A 23501-nucleotide genomic window follows, 5' to 3' on the forward strand; every position below is an offset into this window, starting at 1 on the left:
AATCAGTTCTGAGGTAGGCTAGTTATTTTCTCCTCGTTATCACTTGTAAAATAAAATCTAAACAATTGTTACTCAAAATGAGCCTCATTTAACCTCTGGTTGGAGATTGGTGAAAGTCTACTGTTTGAATGCCAGGAAACAAAAGTAAATGGATGACCCAGATTCATTTACATTTTTGCAGACTGTGGTCAGTCAAAAGCTTTCAGTGTCTGATCCATTTAAAGAGGCCAGCAGAATTACATGGAAATGCTGACAGCCGTCTCTTGTCCAAAAGTATGGCCCCTTGGGATGACACTAGGCTTAGTCTGAAGGTGAGAGTGAATGTTTGAAGATGCCAGTGTTAAGCTTTGGTGTGGAAAAAGGGGGAAAGGCTGTTGTTATTGTTAAATGCCCAGCTACTTCCTATAGTGGTTGAAATGATAAATGTGGTCGAGCTTGGACTTTTTTTGTAATGGCTGTCACACATACAGACCGTGCAGGCCTGCCTTGTCTGTTTTATTTTCAGAACGGCTATCGCTTATTTGATCCGGTGCAGCCAAGTAAAAGTAAAAGTCATTGTAATGAAAAAATGGAGTCATGGACACTATGGCACAAATAATGGATGTCCTGCCTAAAAAAAGTCATCACTTGGATATGGAGAATGGTAGTAAATGAGACTAAGCTGGTTCTCAATAGTGAATACCTGATTGACAAGAAAATTATGTGTAAAATATATTTAACAAAAGTGATGAGATGAAATAAAAATTGTAAAAATAAAACAAAACAAGGTCAACTCTACATAAAGATAATTGATAAAAAATGCAGACTCTAAAAAATGCAACTCTACATAAAGATAATTGATAAAAAATGGGGAAAATAGCTGGTGCAGATAGTTTTAGATATAGAAACTAGACTAACACAACAAGCTCAAACCCTAGAACTGGCTCAGTGTTGTTTTCTTTATAGATGAGTGCAAAGGGACCGTCTACAAAGTGCAACCATGGGCGTCGGAGCCATTATACGACGAGTCCCACCCACTTTTTATAATTGTTAGTTTGGACCCCCCCACATTTGCCATGCAAAATATCTACAGTATGTAGATAGCTCCTCCAGCTCCTCCAACCCCAGCACGAATAATAGATTAACCAAACGTGACAGCGAATCCTTGCGATACTGGGCTGGAGGAGCTGGTAGGGAGACAGTTGGTAAGTGTTCAGTCTTCTGTAATAAACTCTGGGTTCACTAACTACGTTGTTAGTGCTTCGTTTTATGTGTAGGGACCCTGAGCAAACTATAGACGATTTCTGGTGCTGGTTGGAACAATATTACTGGTTAAAAAATGCTATTTGGGAAGCGTTTTGCTCTTGGCCCTTAGCTAATCCACTGTTTGTGATTTGGGGCTATAGCGTATACCGGAGCAAGCTCTGTAGTGGTTGATCAACGAAAAATACTGTCTCCACTGCTTATTTGATGTGTTTTAATGCAGACAAAGACCCTGGGGTCAATTTTCGCTGGAGTTACACTTTAAGCTCACAATATTCAGACTGGCCAAAAACGTTAACGGCCCACCAATGCTCCCGAAGCTCCCGATTAGCCACTCCGGGCCTGCATTCAAAACATTAAAGAAATTAATTTAACAGATATTGCAATTGCATGCAAGGTTAAGACCTATATCATGAGGTTATTAAAGATGGTTTCAAATTAGTCATTGAATCAAAAGCTTTACTTTGTTAGATAGAAGTAGCTTATCTAACAACCTGTTAAAATGTACCAGAATTCAGGAAAGTGCATCTAGTTCATACATTTTTTTTCAGGGGGAGGACCCCCAGGCCCCCGCTCAACTGTCCCACCCACTTTCAAAAAGCCTTCCGACACCCATGAGTAACACCGAAAATAAATTGACTGCAGTCATTTGTGTTACAATATTTGACTTTTGATTTGTTGATCAAGGGGAAGGTACAATGTAAAATGTTCTAGTTTTACCGAATGGGCTGTTGTGCTGTCTCTCCTTGTTTCTGTAAAGAAAATGTGGGAATGAAATTATTCAATTCAATTTAAACGAATGAGGACACGACTTTAGGGAAACAAGCACATGGCTTAGTAACGTGAATGCATGATTTAATAAAATGAGTGCACAATTTGTTAAAACAAGCAAATTAATTAGTAAAAGAGTTAAACAATTTAGTAACATGTAAATGAGCGCATGTTGTCTCGCTATACTAAACAAATCTAACAATGACACCTCCCAACCTCCGTACATAACTGTAGAGAGCAAGAAATAATTTGATCCTGGGATGGTTGGCTCATTCTGTGTTGATTCCTTTTTTGATGTCTGTTTGTATGTTTGTGTTCAGAGAGAGAGAGAAAGAGCGAGGGAGAGATAGAAAACATGAGAGAGAGAGAAAAGAGAGAGAGGGAGAGAGAGAAAACATGTATGAGAGTGTGTATGTGTGAAAGAGTGGCATCTTTAAGGCCTTTCCTCCAATTACTCCCTTCACCTGTAATGGATTTGCATTCACATTTTGTATCGAAACATGAAAACTGAAGATAATGTGATGTTATTTGCTAACCCTGACTTGCAAAACAGACACTAAAGTCAGGCTTATCTATATTGTAGCATATTTCATTACACACAGCTCAATGTAATGATAAAATACAGTACATGTTTCACAAACAGCCTGTGTTGAGTGTGCGCAATTAATTTAATTTAAGTTAATTCCAATCATTTTGTCATATTTATAATAGAAAATAATATAATTATAACATCTTAATAATTGATGACTAATGATTAATGATTGTTTAATGTATACACATTATTCTTATTCCATTCAGTTTTCTATTATTTTAAATACAGACAGAAGTTGTTGCAAAATGATTGCGTTATGTTTCGCATCATGAAGGCTAGTATAATTGGAAGTCAATGGTGTTTGCTTGGGTGAACATGGCTATTCCCTCTCATGATGTGAATTTGTTACTGACGATTATGAAAGTTTAGATTCCTATCACACACAGGCACTGGTTATCTAATAAAAACATAAAAAAATAAAAATATGTTCAACGGTTTCCCTGTTCAATTAATGATTTTCATTAATGACGTTTTTGTTCATAACTAACATATATCAGAAATTCCAGCCAACTGAACTGAATTCCAAGTGTCAAGTGTCAATAGTGTAGAGATACAGTATGGCGTCAATGTATGCATAATGAGTCAGGCTTAATAAGACATCACGGTAGCAGGGTTCCATCATTGTTCATAGAATTGACGTCAGTCTGCCTTGTCTAAACATAATGTTGCATTTAATGTGGTAAAATATTTCACATCCCTTTTCCACTCATGGAAACAAGCGGGTTATTTGAAAAGAGGAACATGCATCTGCTGCATGGCTGCAAACATTTAAAAGAACAAACAAGGGCATTTAAAAATATTACGGGAACTAAATTTGGAAGCAATTACGATGACGGCAAGTGTGGTTTTTTTGATATGGGACATGAAACATGTGTCTACTTGGTCAGATAGAAGCTTGGCACCCCCACTCCACGGTTGTGAAACTGGCCAAAAGTCAAGTTGTTGCCTTCTGTGTAGTCGAAGGTGCTGTGTAAATATCTAAATGTGTCTATGTTGTGTGAGATAGTGAGCAATTATATGTGAGCAATTATAAGTGAGATATTGTACATGAATTCTACAGTCAAAGGTCTGATACCAGTAAATATGCATTATTATTATTTTATTTATTTATGTCTCACTTTTTATTCCTGATAATGAAACAGAAAATTGATTTACATTCTTTCAAGTTCATTTGCACTTTTGTTGGAACACAAATCAGTGTTTGCTGAACATTCGAATACCACTGCAATGATACATGAAGTGCATGGTAAATTTACTGGCATTGTCTGGCTAATTCTGATAACCTTTGACTGCAATTCTTAATATTACCTAAGCACAGATGGACTCAAACAGCCTTTCATTTGGCTCAGAAGGGGCAGGATTGTATTGTTCACACGTATCGAGGCCTTATACTGGTTGCACAGGAGGCAGATGAGATTAGAAGGCCAGGGGCCAAGTGGACTCGTGAACTTCACAAACCCGTCCCATTAAGCCCTCAGAAAATAAGCTATTCTTCACAGTTTTCCTTACGAGGAAACACTTTTTTACCCTCCTTGAAAACTTCAAAACGGCAACAACCAAGTGTGATAATAACATTATCCCCTCGGACTTTAGTCAAATCCCTATGACACAATAAACTGCCAACAACGGGGCCTTTCTAAAATATGATCACCATGTAAGGGTTAGTCAAGGGTTTCTAGGGATTTGCAGAGTCTCGCAACCCATCACAGTGACCTGCATAAAAATTTTGCCCCATACAAATTTATTGCAAACCACAGAATAAGTCACGATAATGAAAAAATTTCCGTAATTTAGCGGGGAGCCTTTCCTCAAGGGACAAACATTTCTGAATAGGAAATGTGTTTCAAGCAAGATGATGTGAAGCCTTTACTTGTTTAATTGTAAAATAACAAGGGAGCAGACCTGTAGAAAAATGCAGATAGAAATGCAAGGGGTCTGAGAATTAAGCCATTTTCTTCTTTTCATTTGGAGAGATGGTGTAGGGTAAGCCAAGAGGACAATGCATCTATGTTATAAAATATTCTCAGAAACAGATGACTACATGAATACACACACTAGCTTATAGTGTATTTGTTATTCAGTGGGACTTTGCACAAGTCCTCACCTCTATTCTTGCCTTGTCCCTGCTCACTCTCTTAAGACTGCTGTCCAAAGAACCGATGCTCGGAATTCTGCTCACATGTGACCAACATAAAGTAATTTATTTGCTCCTCTTTTGCAAAGTGCTCAACATCGAGGTAAACTGTGGCCCAGAAACACTGGAGCAAATTAGATTAAGTTGTTACTATAGAGAGTTCCACATTTCCACCACTTGTAGTCATCTTAGCATCTGCTAAAGCGATGACTGAAAAAAAGAAATATTCACAAAACTCCCAAGGGTTGTCAAGAAGAATAGCATCACAGGACACACACACACACAAGCGCACACACACGCACACACACGTACAGTACACACGTCCTGTTCTCTCATTTTATTTGAATAGGATTTGATGGAGCGACTGAGACCCAGAGCCTGATGGTGAGCAAAGGTATCATCTTAACGCTGCCCACGGCTCAAAGTCCAGAGGGACTCTGCACAGAACACAATAAAAACAACGAGTGATAGCTCAATCAAAAAACATTAATGGAATTGTACAGACAAAAAACTTTTTTCCGCTAAAAAGTGCATTCACGATCATGACAAATATGCTCGACTTCAGATGTCCTTTTTTATCATGTCTTACAAAATATGCATACTAGTTATTTTATACACAATAATATCTGAGGATAGTCTTTTTTTCTTCTTCTTTTCTTTTTTACAAAGGTTAAAAGCAGGTTTTGTGGGAACTAGCAGCTTTAGATATCTCAGCTTCCTCTCTGTGTACCTGGCCTCTTACACATATCTATGCTAGATATCCAAATAAAACTTCACAATGTGTGTTTATTGGTCAATGAACTGCCATTTTACCTTTATTGAAAGATATATCCATAATAGAAGTCTGAAGTTTAGAAAAAAGGACCAATAAAAGGGGGGTGATGGGGAGGGGGCATTAAATATATTTTCTTATACCCGCTTTTTTGTCAATATAAATACTAAAGACACTGGACATTAATATAAGACAATGCCAAGAGACTAAATGTAAAGATTAAAATAGTTCAAACTTTTTTTTCAAGTTTCTACTTCATGAGAAAAAAAGTATTAGGCGAGCACTAAAACAAAGTCACTTCAATTTCACCTGTTTCACTCCCTTGTGTCAAATATCATTTAACAAAACAAATATCATTTAAGGAACTGGATGTTCAGAGTCAGACAGTCTATGCACAATTAGGTCAGTCTAGTAGATCTCAGTGTTCACCCCTCCAAAACTTGCTCATATCAACTGAGTCAGCATAGCATTATCATCGTAATCATCTTCTTCTTCATCATCATCCTCAATATTAAGATTATTATCAATATTATCTTTTTTTTACTTTTTTTGGGAAAATAATCCTCAAAAGCAGTCAAACATACTGATAGGAACCAAATAAGTACCATGCAAATCTTGCAAGACAACAGATTCTCAAACAAGAGACAAAGTTTCTTCATATGAGTGAATTAAGAGGGATGGGAAAAAGGTAAATACCTCTAATCAATACTGAATACTATTGTTCCAAAAACCAAACAGAAAAAGGTCATCTGTACATAATATAGTACATAATCAAACTGGATTAAACTGGATTAACAGTTACTTTTCCACATTTTGAGACAGTCTCAGTCTTTCTGCTTGCATTTTTTCCTGCCTTAAAGTCTTTCATTAATTGATCCCAATCTCTTTATTGTCCTCAATAAATCTTGAAAAGGGGTGTCCAGCCCCCACCTCTAGGCTGGCTTTCTCTAGACCAGTCATAGGGGGGCTACTGCCGGTATGTGCCCTGTCCATGCCTCCCGACATGCCCCCTGACATGCTCCCCAGTGAGGGGATACCACCACCACCTAAACTGACAGGCAGTTGGGGGATACCTCCATTCTGGATGACAGAGATCTCATTGTTCTTCATGGCCAGGCCATTGCTGATGGCAGCCGCATACTGGTTCCAAAATCCTGGGTCCACATTCATGGCCCGTGCCGCCAGATCCTTCTGGAACATTTCACTGAACTTCATGGCGTCACCACCCAAAAGGGCCATTGGGTTTTCAACCGAAAGACGACGCCCTCTCCTGGCTGGGGCATTGTTCCACATATGTGTGCCCATATGAACCTGCAGCAGCAACAAAAAAACATCAATTAGCATTTAAATTTGAGTTAATTAAATTTAATTAAAATTAAATTTGAGACATAAATATAATTCATTTTTTAATTAAACTCTATGCATAAAACAAAATCATATGTTAATGAAATATGTAATAATAATAATAATAATAATAATAATAATAATAATACCTGTACTTACACATTACGATTTATAGAATTAAAACTGGCATTATTATTATTATTATTATTATTATTATTAATTATTATTAACAGATTATTTTTAAAAAAACATGTGCATGCACTACTTTAACATTTGAAATTAATGTAAATGACTTTGAAATCGAATTGATTTGAATAAGTACCTTCAAGTTTCCCTTGGTGGTGAATGCCCTTCCACAGATGGAGCACACAAAGGGCTTCTCTCCAGTGTGAGTGCGCTCGTGGATCTGCAAAGCGCTGGCCGACGAGAAATTCTTCCCACAAGAATGGCAGTTGTGCTGCTTGGGGGTGCGGCGGGGTGGAGGTGGAGCCAGCATGGGTGTGAGGTTGGAGCTCATCACTGTCTGGGGTGCAGCAGCGGGTACCTGGATGCCCATGGGCATGTGGGGACCTTCACTTAGTGAGGACGGTTTGCTGTGGCCGTTCATCTCCAGTTTGATCATGTTGGGTGCAGTGACCATGCCGGGACTGTTAAAACCTGTAATACACAATTGAGGTTAAGATGTTAATAAACACACACATCACAGTGATCAATTTAATTGATTTTGATGATTATTTCATATAATTTTTGAAAAAGACACCAACACAAGATTTAATCCCCAGGGGCCAAAAAAATGTAGGTTAAGCTATGTGTACATGCCATGCTGCCATTGAAACATAATTATTTAGACATGTTAAATTACCTCTGTCTCTGCCTAAGAAGAGCATGCTGAACTGATGTTCCTCTTTGATAAAGTGCCTTCCAGGCTGGGTTGCAGTTAGGTCCAGGGCTCCATTGTTCTCTGCTGCAGAAGCTGGGGAAGGCGTTTCAGATTTTTCAGATTTCACCGTGGCTGTGGCAGACCCACTCTCCTGTCCCTGTCCCTGTCCCTGTCCCTGACCCTCCTCTGCTGGAGCTCCAGTGTTGTTTGTTGTGCCTGGGGACTTGGAACGGTGACTCTCGGATTGGCTGTGAGTCGGCGAGAGAGCTTGCATGGAGCCAGACGACTCGGACAAGGCTGGACTCCCCACACTGTGGTTTTCGAGGTCGCCTCCAGCCGAAAATGAGTCGTGGTTGAAGCAGTCGTTCTCGCCCCCGAAGCCGATCCCGTTCTCCATGGGTTTCTGTCTAAAAGAACGAGTCATGTTTACAGTGGAGTCGATCATCTTCATCTGGTTCTCCAAGGCGGCAATACTGGAGATGACGGAGGTCGGGGGAGAGCTTCCTGGAGACATCTCTGATGAGTGCATGAGGGGTTTGGTTGGATCAATTTCCCCATCTTTCAGATCAGCCTCATCTTCCATAGCCTGCTCCATTTCATCAATGAGATCATCGTCATAGTTGCTCATGGCATCAAGGCTCTTCTCATCAAATGACAGATCAGTGTCCATGTCCTGAAATCCCTCTGGTAGGGGAGTGTTTGGAATGTGTCCTCCCATGTGCATTCGGATGTGCTGCTGAAGCACCACGGCGTTAGTGAACTTTTTCTGGCAGATGGGGCAAGAGTGCTGGACACGAAGTGGGGGTTTGGATCTGTGAACCCCAAAGTGTGTTTTTAGGTTGCCCTTGGTGGTGAATGCACGGCCACAAATCTTGCATTTGAAGGGTCTCTCTCCAGTATGGATGCGGTAGTGCATCTTCAGGGCACTCTGGCAACTGAGCACTCGGTGGCAGATGACACACTGGTTGGGATCCGTCATCTTCTTGTCAATGTTCTCCACTAGCTGCTGCAGCTTTGAGGTTTCTGAGGTTTGCATAGAGTCCAGGAGCCCCCCAAAAGGAAACTTGGCTTTGAACTGGTCGGACATCATAGGGAGAGAAGGGTGGGAGGTCGAGGTGGGAGGAGTCGTGGGGTTGGTGTTCTGAGTAGTGGCTGTGGTCATGGTGACAGTTGCCGAGATCGCGACCTGGGTCACAGAGGTTGTGTTGCTGTTAGTGGTCTCCCCTGGCCTTGTGGTGCAGTTGGGCGGCAGATGAACTCCCTCAGGTTTCAGAACAGGAGATGCGTCAATCCCGGCAGTGTTGTTGGGCCGAGGTGACTCAGAAGTGCGGGACATACTGGCCTCAGAATTGAGCAGATTAGGAGACAGAGAAGCACACTCACTGGATGGTGGAGATGGCCTTTGAGGTGATCTGCTTAAAGGGGTAAGACTTGGAGAATCACCGTAGCCACTCATCATGCTAGGGAGGGTTGGTGGGAGCTGGAGGCCAACAGAGGTTGGTATTGTGGGAAGGACAGGTTTGCTGTCCAGCCAAGTGGTGACTGGTTTCTCTGGAGGAAGTGACATTCCATATGGGATGCCTGAGCTGGTGGGCACATTGTCCAGGTACTCTGGAACTGGATACGGGTTCATTTGAATGTGGGGATATTTTTCTTTATGCCTCTGGAAGTGGACCTTGAGGTTGCCCTTTGTCGAGAAGCGGTTGCCACATATGTTGCACTTGAACGGCCTTTCACCAGTGTGTGAGCGCAGGTGAATTTGAAGAGCGCTGTCACTGCCAAAGACCTTGGCGCAGAACCTACATTTGTGTTTGAAGAAGGGATCATCAGAGCTAGGCTTGGTGTCAAACACAGACACGTTCGGCGGCTTGCCCTTACGATGCTTCATCATAGCCGACAGGGGATCGAGGGCATTAGCCGTGGCTGCGATGCTAGCAAGTGGGTTGGGGAATATGACGCTACTTGAGGAACTGTGAGGTATCAGAGGCATGTTTGAGATACTGGAGGATGAACTCAAGAGGCTGCCGTGGGTCAAGGTTGGGGGACTAGAGGAGTTCCTAGGTAGGGTGACACTGCTGGTAATGCCACCTAATGCTCCAGCACTGCTGCTGCTGATGCTGCTTGTGTTACAAATTGTGCTTGGGGGCAGTAAAGAGGACACCACATTGCTGCTCGATGGAGGGAACGAAGAGTTGGTGGACGTGCTGTTGGAAAGCCCAGCACTGGCCAGCGGGCCTCCTGCCTGGGTGGCATGGTTAAGGGGACCCTCGAGAACGGATGTTAGCGATGCAGGGCCCGGGCCGTTCAGCGTTGCTGGGACCCTGACTGGCAGTTGGTGCACCGGAGGTGTTATGAAGTTGTGGAGCTGCAGCTGACTAGGCAGCGCTGGGATGCAGGAGGAGGAGGCCACTCCCTGGGATGCTGAGCCGGTGCTGTGGTGTGGAGCGTGGTGGCCGAGGGCTGGCTGACTGGAGGGCTGCCTGTTCATCAGTGCCACTTGGTTCCGGATCTGCTCAATGAGCTGGAGCTGGTGGATCTGCTGCTGCTGCAGGGCCATCAACTGGTCCAGGATCATGGGAATGGCCATGGTGGAGACACCTCCCGCTAAGGCCCCTCCTCTGAAGCTCTGCGAGAACTGGGCCACAGCCACACGAGTGCTCTGCAATGTCTCCAGGGTGACATTTGTGCTGGGCATGCCATAGCTTCCAGTCCCCGAGGGCTGGACAGCATCATCAATCTGAGGTAGGGGGGCGTCGGGCTCGGCTGAAGCATCCTGGTCCTCTGGGTCCACCGCAGGCTTCTCCGGGGACATTTCCACCTCCATGGGCTCGTCGTCTTTCTCCATTGTAGCTGCTCCCCTCTCCAGCATCATCTCCGCCCCATCGTCCCCCTCGGCTGGGGTCTGGCTGCCCTCCCCGGCCTCCTCACTGTCTGCAGGGTCGCTGGGGCAGCTGGGGACGGGCGAGGGCTCCCCGGGGTACTCCAGGGAGGGGTCTGGAGTGGCCTCGTTCTCATTCACAATCAGCACCAGAGGGTTCTTGGTGCAGGTTTTCAAGTGCTCGCAGAAGTCGGACCATTTGAAGAACTCCGCGCAGCATTTCTCGCACACATGAGTCTCCTCGCTGCCGCTGCGACTCTCGTTCCCACTGTCTGCATCCTCCAGGACTTCACCTGGGACTGAGAGAGGGTAAGAGAGGAGGGGAGAGGGGTGGGGGGTGGGGTGGGTGAAAGAAAGAAAGAAAAAATAGAATACATGAATAAATAATCCAAAGGCATTCAGTGAAGTTTCACAACCACTCTGCAAAGATTTAACCTTTAATTCTTTTTTTTTAACCATTGCCAAAATCAATATTCTTTTTTATCAGAACAAATTGCCCTACTTCACCAATTCTCCAGACCCAGTTTTGCGCATTCTACCCAACTCTCTATAGCCAGCTAATAATTTTCTTTGTGTAATCCATCAAATTATGAGGGCCTATCAATTGTGGATACTGCCTCTTAATGAAATTCCATAGACGCTATTGATTTCCAATATTTTCATACAATTCACAGCTGCCTTGCCAGTTGAGTACAAATCAGGCCTTTGATGGCCCTATTAGGATTCCCCTCTGCTATCAAGCCCCCTTATTTCCACCTGAATTTCAAATGCCTGAACCTCTTCATTTAGCATTGCTAAAGTAATATATAACCTCTGCATTTAAACAAGCTGACCGGTTTAACCTTTAGCAAATTCCACACAATTATTCAGCCTCGAGATAGAAATAGCATGACTCTCAATAGGTTTAAGGCTGTAACAAATTGTTTTTTTTGTTTTTTGTCTAGGGTGTCTTTATCATTTGTGAATGATGAGTGAAAATCTTTAGTTGTATTCATAGCTTGGCATTTTCAAATGATAAAAAATGTAACTTTTTTTTCCTTTCTTTCAGAATGTAACCCAACAAATTATATGCTTAGCAGCAATGTCCTTGATTAGTTACATATGTTTAATCACATTTGTAAGAAGCCACTTCTTCCTCTGCATATTGCCATTCTGAGCAAAGATGACAAACATGTTCACAAAGCAAAGGCCTTATTAACACCTGGTCAACAACCAATCCTCTCCATATCTATGGATATGCCCAGTTGAAATAGGCCCTTTCTGTGGAAATGTGTGTGTGTGCACGTTTGTGTGGGGGTAGAGTGTGTGTGTATGTGTGGTGTGTGTGTGTGAGAGAGAGAGAGAGAAAGAGAGAGAGAGAGAGAGAGAAAGAGACTTGTGTGTTTACTGGGAGTTTAATTCGAATTACCCCTGTTTTCTTGTATGGAAAACAACATGACTGCTTTACTTCAGAGACCTTCTCAAATCTGACCTTAAATCAGTAGACATAATTAGACCTTTAGGAAAACATGTTGAGATAAACTCTTACTTTCAGGGTTGTAGTTTTCAGGTTCATTTTTACACTTAAGTTGATGTATGGTCCCTTGCCTTGCTTTTTACACTATAAACATAAAGGATTTTTCTGTTCTTGCTGTAGGTGTCTTCTTATAATAGCTCATTTGTATCTTAAAAGTTATCTGAAATAATATATGCAATTCATGCAAAGTCAAACACCAGATGCTGTATTGTAAAGAATAATACAAGGCAAACCTGTTCTCAATACCAAAAAGATAAATAAATAAACAGCAACAGCAAATTCACAAATCCTCACCCTAAAATGTTTGCATCAGATAATGTCAAACATTCATAATCAAACACACTTCTTTTATGCACTCTTCACTACTGTGTGTGAAAGCTTCTGCATGACGTTTGTTCTAGAATGTTCTAAGGACAGAGAGCATGGTGCATAGAGTTCTTGCCCTTTGCGTCAGTCATTCTGGAGAGGCCACGGGACGTTTACTCGTCTCTGCGTCTCATCTAAATGAGTCATTAGTGAAGGAATTCATCACTCTTTCTGTAATTCCTCGCCAAAGGGGCGACTCGACCATCAGGGTCCGATTTCTTTAACTTAATTAATAATCAACAAAAAGGCTTTTGGAGAGGGCTATCCGCTCATCCTGCCTACCCAGAGGGAAGGGCTGACGCCACAGCCGGCCGTTATTTGGTTTTTATTTTTTCTATTTATCTCCATACAGTGTGACAAAGACATCCATGTCCACATGCAAAGAATTGACTTGAAGCCAAAAGTAATGAAAGAAAGGGAGAAAACGACATGAAAAGATTTAAGCTATCTTTTGTTGGTTTCTTCTTTCTCTTTTTTGCCTCATTGGCTCACTGCTGAAGGCTTTGGCTTTGTTTATTTCTTTTTTCAAAAGCTCCCGCTCCTACAACGCTATTTTTCTAAGAACTACTAACACGTGTGGAGCAAAGAAAATCAAAAGGGGTCTGTGTTGCCATATCTTAAGGTGATAGGTCATATCAAATCACACAGAATTATAATCGATTAACTGAGAGGCTAGGTTATCTCTTTACACTGTTTTTCATATATAATTTCAGTAACAGGAACTACATAAACCAATTCAAGCACACACATGCTAATTGAGCAGTAATGTAATTTCATTATGATGTTGTTCTTTTTAAATTAAATCAATCTATCACACAACATAATTAACCAACTTTGCTGTCTAGATGAAATATTTTATTGTATCATGTACTCATCATGTATAATGTATTAAAAGCATTCAGAGTTCCCTATATCCTCACACAATTTAGAATATTCACCTTTTAACTTCACAAAAAAAAGATTTGTTGTATCTTGTATGGAACATGGAACATTGTTGTGATGGCATGTAAATTTACATTTTGTCATTTGATTTGTTTAATTAATTAACCTTAATAGGCTAGAACATTTTAAAATATTAGTAAAGCACCTAATCTATTTGTATGGGCTGTATATCAAATGTGGGGCAAAAAGGCCTGAAAGAACACAAAAAAGAGGGTGGAGGGGAGGGATGGAGGATAAATGGAAAAAAGAGAAAGGTGTAGAAAGAAAAGTGGAGGAAGAGAAAGAGAGGGTGCAAGAATAGAAAGACTAGAGAAAGGTAGTGATAGAGAGAGAGAGAGAGGGAGAGGGAGACAGAAAGAAAGAGAAAGGGAAGGAGAAAGCAACAGACGAGAAGCGGCATATTGATTCTTCTATAGCATAGGAAAGGAAGGCATTAAAAAATCCAATGCGTTTTTCATTCCTTTAAGAGTCTTCCTTTACTCAAATGCAAATATGAAGCTCAAGCGAATCAATAGAGGGATTGTAGACTTTGAATCATTGTATCCGCTATCTTGGTGAGCAATCTTTGGCATGCTAACTGAGACCGCTAATCTGACATATTATATCAGATAAAGTATTCATGCTCTCCACTGATTCACTGAAAGCCACAGAGCAATGTATTGAGCAGAGTATCGAGCAATTACAAACACTCCATTCTTAACCATTTCCATATTCATTTGAGACACCACACGCACACACACACACATACACACACACATATCAACACACACACACATATCAACACACAGGGGGGAAACACTCAGACAATCACATTCAGGTACCCACAAATGCTGACCCACTTAATGAGAAATTCCAGAAGATCACACCGTTTCCGTTCACTTGGGAACATTCTTCAAAGAATGGGCTGTTTTTTTTTTTTAAAGACACATAACTCAACTCCACGGCTATGAGGCCATCTTTCTTTTAAGGTTTATGCCCCTGAGATCTCCAGGGGCTTGTCACTCTGTGGTCTGTCGCTAGAGTGCTGTTTTAGGCTCACAAAGACATCTTTTATGACATCACATGCTTTTGTGGCGCAGCGTGCCACAAGGTGGCCTGGTGTGCGCCCTCCTCGCAAAGCGCCAAATTTGTTGCATTTGTAGCACAACCACCCCTTTCAAAATGTGCATTCTTTTTTAAGAGTTGGGATGACTTCAAAATGAAGAAAGAGGGGATGAACTGCCATAGACAGCCATAGACTGAGCCTAAATAAAGGGGTGGTGGTGGTGTGTGTGTGTGTGTGTGTGTGTGTGGGGGTGCTGGAGGAGCATACAAGGATGCCTGCTGTGTTTAACAATGTTGCGGAATTCCTGTGCGAATGACACTTTTTTTCCATAGCATTTTCTTCTTCACTTAGTTCTATCCTATTTTTATTTCTTTGGCTTCTTCCTTTTCTCTCCCTCTCTATCTCTCTTACTGCCCCCCCCTCCCCTACTTCCCAACTTTGTAAAGGCCACCCTGTTAAGAGAGCAGCCATCATCGTCTCTGCCTGCTTACAAATGAGGAGGTGATGTGAGCTGCGTCCGCCAAGCCTGGCCTCACATTGCGGCCTACCCGCCAACACCAATGCCAGTGCTGCCCTCCATCCCCCCAAACACTCCCCACCACCCAGCAGCCATCAGTTCTCCTCTCTACACCTGCAGCACTATCCCTCAGAAGCTTTCTCTCTCTCTCTCTCTCTCTCTCTCTCGCTCTCGTGCTTTCCCAAGCCCCGACCCTTATGCAGAGTGGTACAGTAACGACTCTATATTCCCGTAAACAGTGAGGTCTTTGTCACTGTGTGCAGATGCGCTAGCAGCCAAAACATTAACGATTTGTTTGTGCAGGCCAGGCAATACAGTATTCAATGACGGCATTTTGTCCGGCAGTGCGCATCGCGTTCGTTGTCCCGCTTTCAATGGGGACCTCATATTTATGTGTGCCTGACTTCCAAGCTGTTATCTGCACAACATATATATTCTGAATCCCGAGGAAAAAAAGTAGAAAAGACAGGACAAAACAGACAGAAAAAAAGCAGAGAAAAAGTGAAAGAAAGAAAGAATGAAAAGCCAACCTCCTCTCCAGGACATCTTTGGCATAGCTATGTGGGTGGTCTGTTAGACCTCCAACCAAATGGTGCGAGTGGATTAAAACAAAAGCCAAACTACACGCAGAAGCGAGGGGAAGTGGGAGGCATCAGAGTTGTCTCTGGTTAGCCAAAGAGATTCTTTCTTTCCCTTTCGTTCATTTCATCCACTCATCTTTATCTTCCTTTTTCATGTTTTTTTTCTTGTCTCAGTCTGTCTCACTATAGATTAGTTCTTGTTTCACATAAAATACCTTACAATCTCTTACACTTTGTATACAGACAGTGCATCAAATGTTTTAAAAACATTTGTAAAAATACTAAATGTATTAAATTCATATTCCAACAGCCAAAAACAATATTTCCTTTTTGAAATAACAAATAAATAAAGAAATTGTAGGAATGGTCGTCGTGTCTCAATAATCGCTGTCTGTCTGTCTGTCTGTGTGTCTGTCTGTCTGTGTGTACACACAAGCAAGAGACAGCGCAAGAGAGGGAGAGATGTCCATCTGTCTATCTTTCTGTGTATGTTTATGAGTGAGTGTATACACATGTATTTGAATTTGTTTTCTTGCATGTGACTGTCTCTTCCCGCATCTGCCTGTCTGTGTGTGTGTGTGTGTGTGTCCAGGCGTGTGTGTATGCGTCTGTGGGTGTTGTGAGATTCCTGCCCGCCCTGTGCAGTCCTGCTGGGGGTTGGAGAGCTCACAGGAGGCTTAGGAGTGTCTGACCAAGGAGGAAGCAGCGGTGGCAAGATGAAAGCCCGTCAATGTTAACACTTTCTAGGACAACTGCTTGAGCCACACTGCCAAGGTCAATGGCACAGATGTACTAATTGTATTATGGGCTTGACATCCACTGGCAGCCTCTGACAGGGCCAAATAGGCAAAGGTTAAGTCAGCAGGGTGTACAAAGCGCTCCCAACCACCCACCCTAAGGGGCAATGGAGGAAAGGTGCCCTGGGGCAGACTCGGAGGGGTGGGGGGGGGGGTGGCTGATGGGGGTCTGGCAGGGGAGGGAGGGAGGAGAGACAAACGCTTGTTGGCACCACGTGTGATTCCCCACCCTCTCATGAACGCTGCACAAAAGAGACCTAATCACTACATTGGAAAACAATGCGGGCATTGGTTACTTATAAATCCGTGCTAACGTCTGAACATCGCGCATGTGTGTGTGTGTGTGTGTGTTGTTCGTGTGTGTGTGTGTGTGTGTGTGTGTGTGTGTCCGTATGTGTCCGTATGTGTGTCCGTATGTGTGTGTGTGCGTGTGCAAGAGTGTATCTGTTGGAAGATGAGAGCAGTTTAAAAAGCAGCATAGTGTTGTTTAACAAAAGACACTTAGTCCTTTTTAAATGGCAATTGCTACCAAACGGCTGTTATATATTGCATTAAAAATATCAATACCATAATAGAATATGCGGATATGTTAGTTTACGTATGTATACTTATGTAAGAGTGTGTAAAATGAGAGTCAGATTGGACAAGATAAATATTCAATTGAAATTCAATGACTGAGTGTGTAAATATGTCACTGTCATTTTATGAATTAGTAAAATTACAGTAAAATTATGTAAATAGTTTATAGTACTGTAATTATAGTAATATTATTTAATGATTAATAATTACCAACGGTGCATTAGTTTTCCAGCTTCAGTATATTGATAAGAGAATACTATAACAGAGAGAATCGTGAACCGTGAGGTAATATTGTAATACCACAGTAAGGAAAGGTCTTGAAATCTGTGTGTGTGTGTGTGTGTGTGTGTGTGTGTGTTTGTGAGCGAGTGTGTGTGTGTGTCTGTGTGTGAGAGAGAGAGAGAGACAGAGAGCGAGAGAGAGAGTGAAAGAAAATGTATGTGTGTGTGTGTGCAAACAAACTATATGGTATATAACTTACTGTGTTTGTGTGTCTGTGTGTGTATGTGTAGTTGTATGCATGTCACTGATGGTATGTGTATGTATGTGTCTGTGTTCGCAGCATGTGACTGTGAGGACATTTTTCTGCTTGTCTCCGTGTTCAAATGAGTGTGTGTGTCGGACTGAATATATATTTGCATTTACATGTGTGACTGTGTCTGGGAGTATGGGCTTGTGTGGGATTGAAGGTATATACTGTATGACTATATGGCTTGTTTAAATGCCAGGGCATGTTTCTTTTCAACTCTATCAATATATGATCTTTGCATCTCAAGTGTATCTTGTATTTCTGTCACCTTGCATAATACAAGATTTTTTAAAACATGATATGGTAAGGTAGGCTCAATTTATTATATAGAATTAAAATTCACTGTGGCCTTGTATCAACCCTTTTTGAAAATATAAAATCACATTTTCATTCTCTAAAATCATTCTCTCCACTCTGATTGTGTCACATACTGTTTACACACACAGTTATAGTGTAACAGGGCGCCATTTTAAAATGTGCATCTGCATCAAAAGTGGCATCCTGACTTCCATACAAATAATAGAATTCAAAATTATAATCACCACACTACATGTGGATGTTTGTACAAAACCCAATGATAATGCAACAATTTAAAGAAAAGTCACCCTGTTAGAAACAAAAGGTAAACCCATCCAGAACAGTTTGCCCTGAGCCACATGTTTGGCTGGTTGTAAACATGTCAATTGAGTGGTATACTATTTAGTTTATGTGGTTTATTCTCTAGTCTGTATCAGATGAAAATGATTAGGTCAAACATGGCTGACCCTTAGCTATGGCTACAGAGGCTTCTTGGGGAGGGATGATTCTGGAACATTTATCTTGATATACAGTATAATGTTTCAAAAGGATGAATGCTTCTTCCAGTTCACACATGTGCTATGACCTTATATCAGAGGTAATTACACCAGTTTTAGGAGAAATAATTCTCAATGTCAGTGATCTTAAGAGGGACTGAATGGTCACACTAAAGCAATCACTGCGGACGCAGACCTCAGATTCCGCTTTCCAACATCAACGTACCTACCATTACCACTATACCTAAGACACAACTATTCTCATTTAACAGCTATTGCTGCTAACATTCATTTATATGCCTGATCGTCAGGGTATTTCGCCCCCAACATATATAACACCAAAGTGTTGAAGCGACTTGAATAATTTAGTGACATAAGAACTACATAAATGTGTGTGCGTGACATATAGCTAAGCATGTCCATATATTTTCTTAAATACAACTCTACTGCGTGCCCACATACCGTTTCTGATAGTGCAGCCAAAGTAGGAAGGAATTGCCAAACAACACTCGTAAATGTTTAAAGAATAATGACTGATAACATAGGCTAACGCAAATTTAAGCGAGGCAAAATACAACGCAAAAATGTTTAAATTTACTTGACTATGGCCTATTCTAATATGTTTTAACTATCAGTGTAGGTTATTCACTCCATGAAGACGGATCAGAGTTTCCCAATGACACAACAATCGCGCTGACACTGACCAGGGAGCGTTTGGCTTGGCTGGAGCAACATATAGGAAACAACAGAGTGTGAAAATTATATGGGCTGCATCAAACCAAAAAACATTTCCATGACAAAAACGCACGCTACAATTAATTGCTCCGGAATATGCCATGGTTTCTTTTAACCTCAATACAATGAGTACCACTGCACCAACGAGCTCCTGATATGAGTGGCATAACTTGTGCTCTGTTAAGTTTCAGCACTTTGCAGCATTGGCTTCGTCACACTGCTTCGCTGTAGTTCTGCTGTATTGCATCTTATCTTCTAAAAAATACTATACATTTGCCAAAAACCGTTGGTGTATTTTTCAACGTCTAAAATAACTCGTCACCATCTTCATTGTGTATATTATTCTGTGCTTAATTATTCTTACTAATCTGTCAAGTTGTGTAATCCGTCTTTAAGTAAAATGCTGTAAATATATAGGGTAGGCTATGTGTATAAATTGATTGAATTATTTTTATATATAAGAATTCCATGGGTTTCCGACTAAGACATTTTTTCCATGAGCCATCTGACCAAAATAATTCAGTTAGGTGTTGCCAAATTAAATACACAAAGAGCTGGTTGGCTACTATAAATATGTGACCCTACTTTCTGTAACACAAATTGTGATTTTCTTTAAGAGGCTTACAATAAGTGATCATCTGCTACACAATTTCTGTATTCAACACTTAAAGTCAAGAGCAACTCTACATATAAGATAAACAACCTAGTTGACTGCGTCTATTCCTGCGTCTATTTGATTTACATATTACTGACTTCAAAAAAGTGGATGACTGCATTGAACCTCTTCCTTCCAGCACTGAGATAAATACCGAGCCTGTGTCCATTACAATGTTTCCAAGATGACTGACTTAAACTTTCAGCTTTGCAAATATGAAATGATATTCGGCTCCTGTTTTATGGACTGACATAGTATCAGGAATAAGGAAATTAACATTAAACTCAATAACCCCTCGACCTCGTGAGTACTGTTAATAGAAGTTACTAATCTACCCAAAACAAAAGCATGTGGGAATCAAAACGAAATATGTGCAATATAAAAGAATGCGTATCGAAAGTTTCCGTAGCTTATTCCACATAGACGCAAACTGAAAAGTCTCTTTCGATGTTATGTTTATAAACGAATTAAAGTGAAATATTAAAGTCTGCTGACTTATTTTTTAAAGAACAAGTATCAAAACTTGACGTTTTAAAGTAGTTAAAAGTGCCTTACCATTTTCGGATATTACCCCAACAACTGAAGGGTCCTCGTCCGACTTGAGATGCTGAGGCTTCGCTTGCTTGCGACGGGACATGCTGTTAGTTCGCTGCGACTTGTTTCTGCTTTTTGCAGATACATCAGCGAGGAGCGAATGAAAAAAATGTTCACAAATAGTCGAGTTGCAAAATTACGGAAATTAGCTGGCGTTGCCGTTGTGTGGATTGCGCATGTCGGTATATAATTATGATAGTGAATAATGCATTGCGATTAATGGTGCCCGTGTGAGGCGGATTGGCTGAAGTCCAGCGGACACACTGGATATGGTAATGAGGGACGGACTTAGCAATTAGCTGGTTCACCCTCACACTATCTGTCTCTCTGCTCACTATCCACCTCCTCCAACAACACACCAAATATCGCTTAATACGCCCAGCACTCAGGGGGGTCTTCACTCGAGGAAGGTCAGCTTCTCGCCTTTTCTACTGGGGCTTTAACTCACGAGTGCTGTATACTCATTGATGCCTTGTTTTGTTTTTGTCGTATTCCATACTTCAGCCACCGTCTCAGCATACTTTCCACTACTGCTGTAAAGACTGAGAGCAACTTGCATCAAACGCACTCATACTTTGCCATCTCTTCTCGTTTATTGTGGAGAACTTTGTGAGTCCCAGACGTGACTGAGTTGGCTACTCTTTGATCATGTGTGTCGAGGAGTTTGCGGAGTCCTTTCTTGCTTTTGATGCTTACTGATAGAGACTTGAAGCAGGTTATCGTTTATGCAGTGAGTCTTAACTTCATCCTCTGTTGACTGAAACCCGTGCCGATGAAATTAATTCCCAGTGACACCAGAAAACAAGTGCCGTTTCAAAACTTCTGGAAATAACCAGTACTTGAAAATAATTATATGATTACTCTTCTGAATACTCAGCTTTGTTGATAACTTCTTCTGATTTGAATAAGCATCTGATTAAGTCCATGTGGATACGCAGAAAACAACCTACCAGTCAAAGTCACCAGAAATGTCTCTAAAACTTTGTTTAGAATCACAGACTCGATCGTCTGTCTTCCTCTTATCAACGTGATACACGCAGAGTCGGTCAATCGTTTGTTAAACAAAACAAGCGAAAAACGCCAGAAAAGAGCGCAACCCGATCAGCGTGCGGGTCAAGCCTCTCTGCCTTCGCCAAGTACCTCGCTCCCGGCTATAGCGTTCACCTCCGGTCGGTCTCCGTGTTCTATTCTTCCACTGGAATAGAGAGTTCAAACGTGATGGACGCAGAAATAGCCTGCAGTTTGATGTAAGTCTTCGTGGTTTCCGACTTCACTTGCTGATATAATGATGGTAAAACTTTGACGAGTGTTCGTGATAGATCTTTTTTTTCACGAGAAGAGCGCTCATTTCACGAGAGGTCTGACGCCGCTCTCGCTGTCTACTGCTATAGTTCCGTGTGTGCAAGACTCGGCTGTGTGTGAGGGAGTTAAACCCAGGGCTTAAAGTTCAGCCCATTGCGTGGAGCGACCGCTAGGATGTACTACACCGTTGCTGTTCAAAGCAAGGGCTCATACCAATATGGACATCCCGAATATGTATGTATCTCATAAGAGTTTAGCAATTTCGAGGAAATATTTCAGTTGCTAAAAGCGAACATCCAATTACACAAAAGACGTAGATCCGGGCTTTCATTTAACAGGAGTGAGACAGATAAATTGATGCATATGACATTCAAAATAAAATAGCAAAGAAATCAAAAGAAAAACAATTATACCTTGAATGCCTTATTTACTGCATTTTACGCATATGAAGCATACTACTTTCCAAAACTAAAACACGTCTTTTCATGAAGCGTTTGGATTTTACTTTATGCAGATAAACGAAGCTGCCCAGCTGCCATCTCGTAAAAGGCGTGTTTACAACCTTAAAAGAACACAAGGTCGCTCACAACTACACCTGAACAGAGGAAGAAGCACCCCACAGCATCACCTAAAACCTAAAATTCAGCACTGTTCATCCGGGCAGACGGATTTAGGCCTTGGACACAAACTGGGTTAGGTGGAATTGCTGCAAAATCGTTTTAATTGCTATTTCAGTGGTTGCCTTTGTATTTACCCATGTACAAACCAGGTTAATAACCACTGAATAATTATGAACTGTTCAGAGGATAGATGTAGTGGACTAGGAATAAGTCATCCGCACACTGTTTAAGAAATCAGTTTTTCATGAAGGAATTTATTTTTAATATTTCTAACTGTTAGTAAATGCATTTAGGCCTACGCGCAGGTGGAGCCAAACATTTACTGGAGTTCTAGATAGATATTTCTTATAGGTAAGCTGAACACCAAGGCAGCCTTGTCGCTAATGAGAAGACGTTATTAGGGGCAGGTTTTGTTGCAGCATATCGGTTTCTTGTGATTTTTATATCCACTATCCAGTGTTTGCTAAAATTCGCTATGTTATATCTGAATCTACTTGTAATACTTGTAATACAAAAAATAATGCATCATGCATAATGCATACATGCATATTAGCAATTCATATTTTACAAAATTAAACAGTGCAACTGTTAAAAAGGAAGACGAATACTGAGTGGAATGCCTGATCTTTATGGGTTGTATATAGAATATAAAATAATATATTTTTTAATTCCTTCAACAATTTCATTATTAGTGATGGCGTTTTGCTCCAACAAATTAAGTCAAATACCACATAATAATTGATTTAAGCACAACCCATATACTCTTTCCATAAATATTTTAATCGTCCAAGCACCTTATTAATCATATTGTTTAATACCCTGCTATCGAAAATTAAATACGTCTAAACATAACGTCGCTGCATTTCGTGCAAACTGATATAGCCACAGCGGTGCTTTCATGTTCCCGACTCTCTCCACAGCTTTCAGTGTCATATTGGAAGACTGTGACAGTGCCCGCGGTATTTATTTGCCATTGGATGAAGGAGGTCTATTCCCTAGTGGCTGCCATGTGTACTGAGAGACAGTTTCCTTGACAGCAAGGTCGTCCTACGTACAAACTTTTTTTCTCTCCCATCATCCCCCTTGAAGTTATGTCCAAAAGGCTGTTATTATCTGGTATTAATAGATGCAGCCCCGGGAAGACAAAATCAGCTATTGATAATTGCAAGGAGTATACCGCAGCTACTGTATCGATCGGCTTGTCCTCCACTCCCCTGGTATAGAGAGATAAGAAGACACACTCTTTAGTGCAATATAATTTCTTTTGACCTATCTGCTTTCTACAGACTTATGATGAATAGCCAGAGTGGCTAAAG

At 41.3% G+C, this 23501-nt stretch overlaps 1 protein-coding gene across 1 annotated transcript; it reads right to left on the bottom strand.

The window, feature by feature from the left end:
• Positions 1 to 5061: 5061 nt before the first annotated feature.
• Positions 5062 to 21648, bottom strand: sall3a (spalt-like transcription factor 3a). The gene is made up of 4 exons (XM_048261269.1): positions 20225 to 21648; positions 7718 to 10912; positions 7178 to 7512; positions 5062 to 6822 (listed from the first exon to the last, which is right to left on the bottom strand). The coding sequence occupies exons 1-4, from the start codon at positions 20304 to 20306 to the stop codon at positions 6379 to 6381; spliced, it is 4056 nt and encodes a 1351-aa protein (XP_048117226.1). The 5' UTR covers positions 20307 to 21648; the 3' UTR covers positions 5062 to 6378.
• Positions 21649 to 23501: the final 1853 nt, after the last annotated feature.

Source organism: Alosa alosa, chromosome 13, assembly GCF_017589495.1.
Source record: "Alosa alosa isolate M-15738 ecotype Scorff River chromosome 13, AALO_Geno_1.1, whole genome shotgun sequence".
In the NCBI taxonomy this organism is placed as follows: Eukaryota; Metazoa; Chordata; class Actinopteri; order Clupeiformes; family Clupeidae; genus Alosa; species Alosa alosa.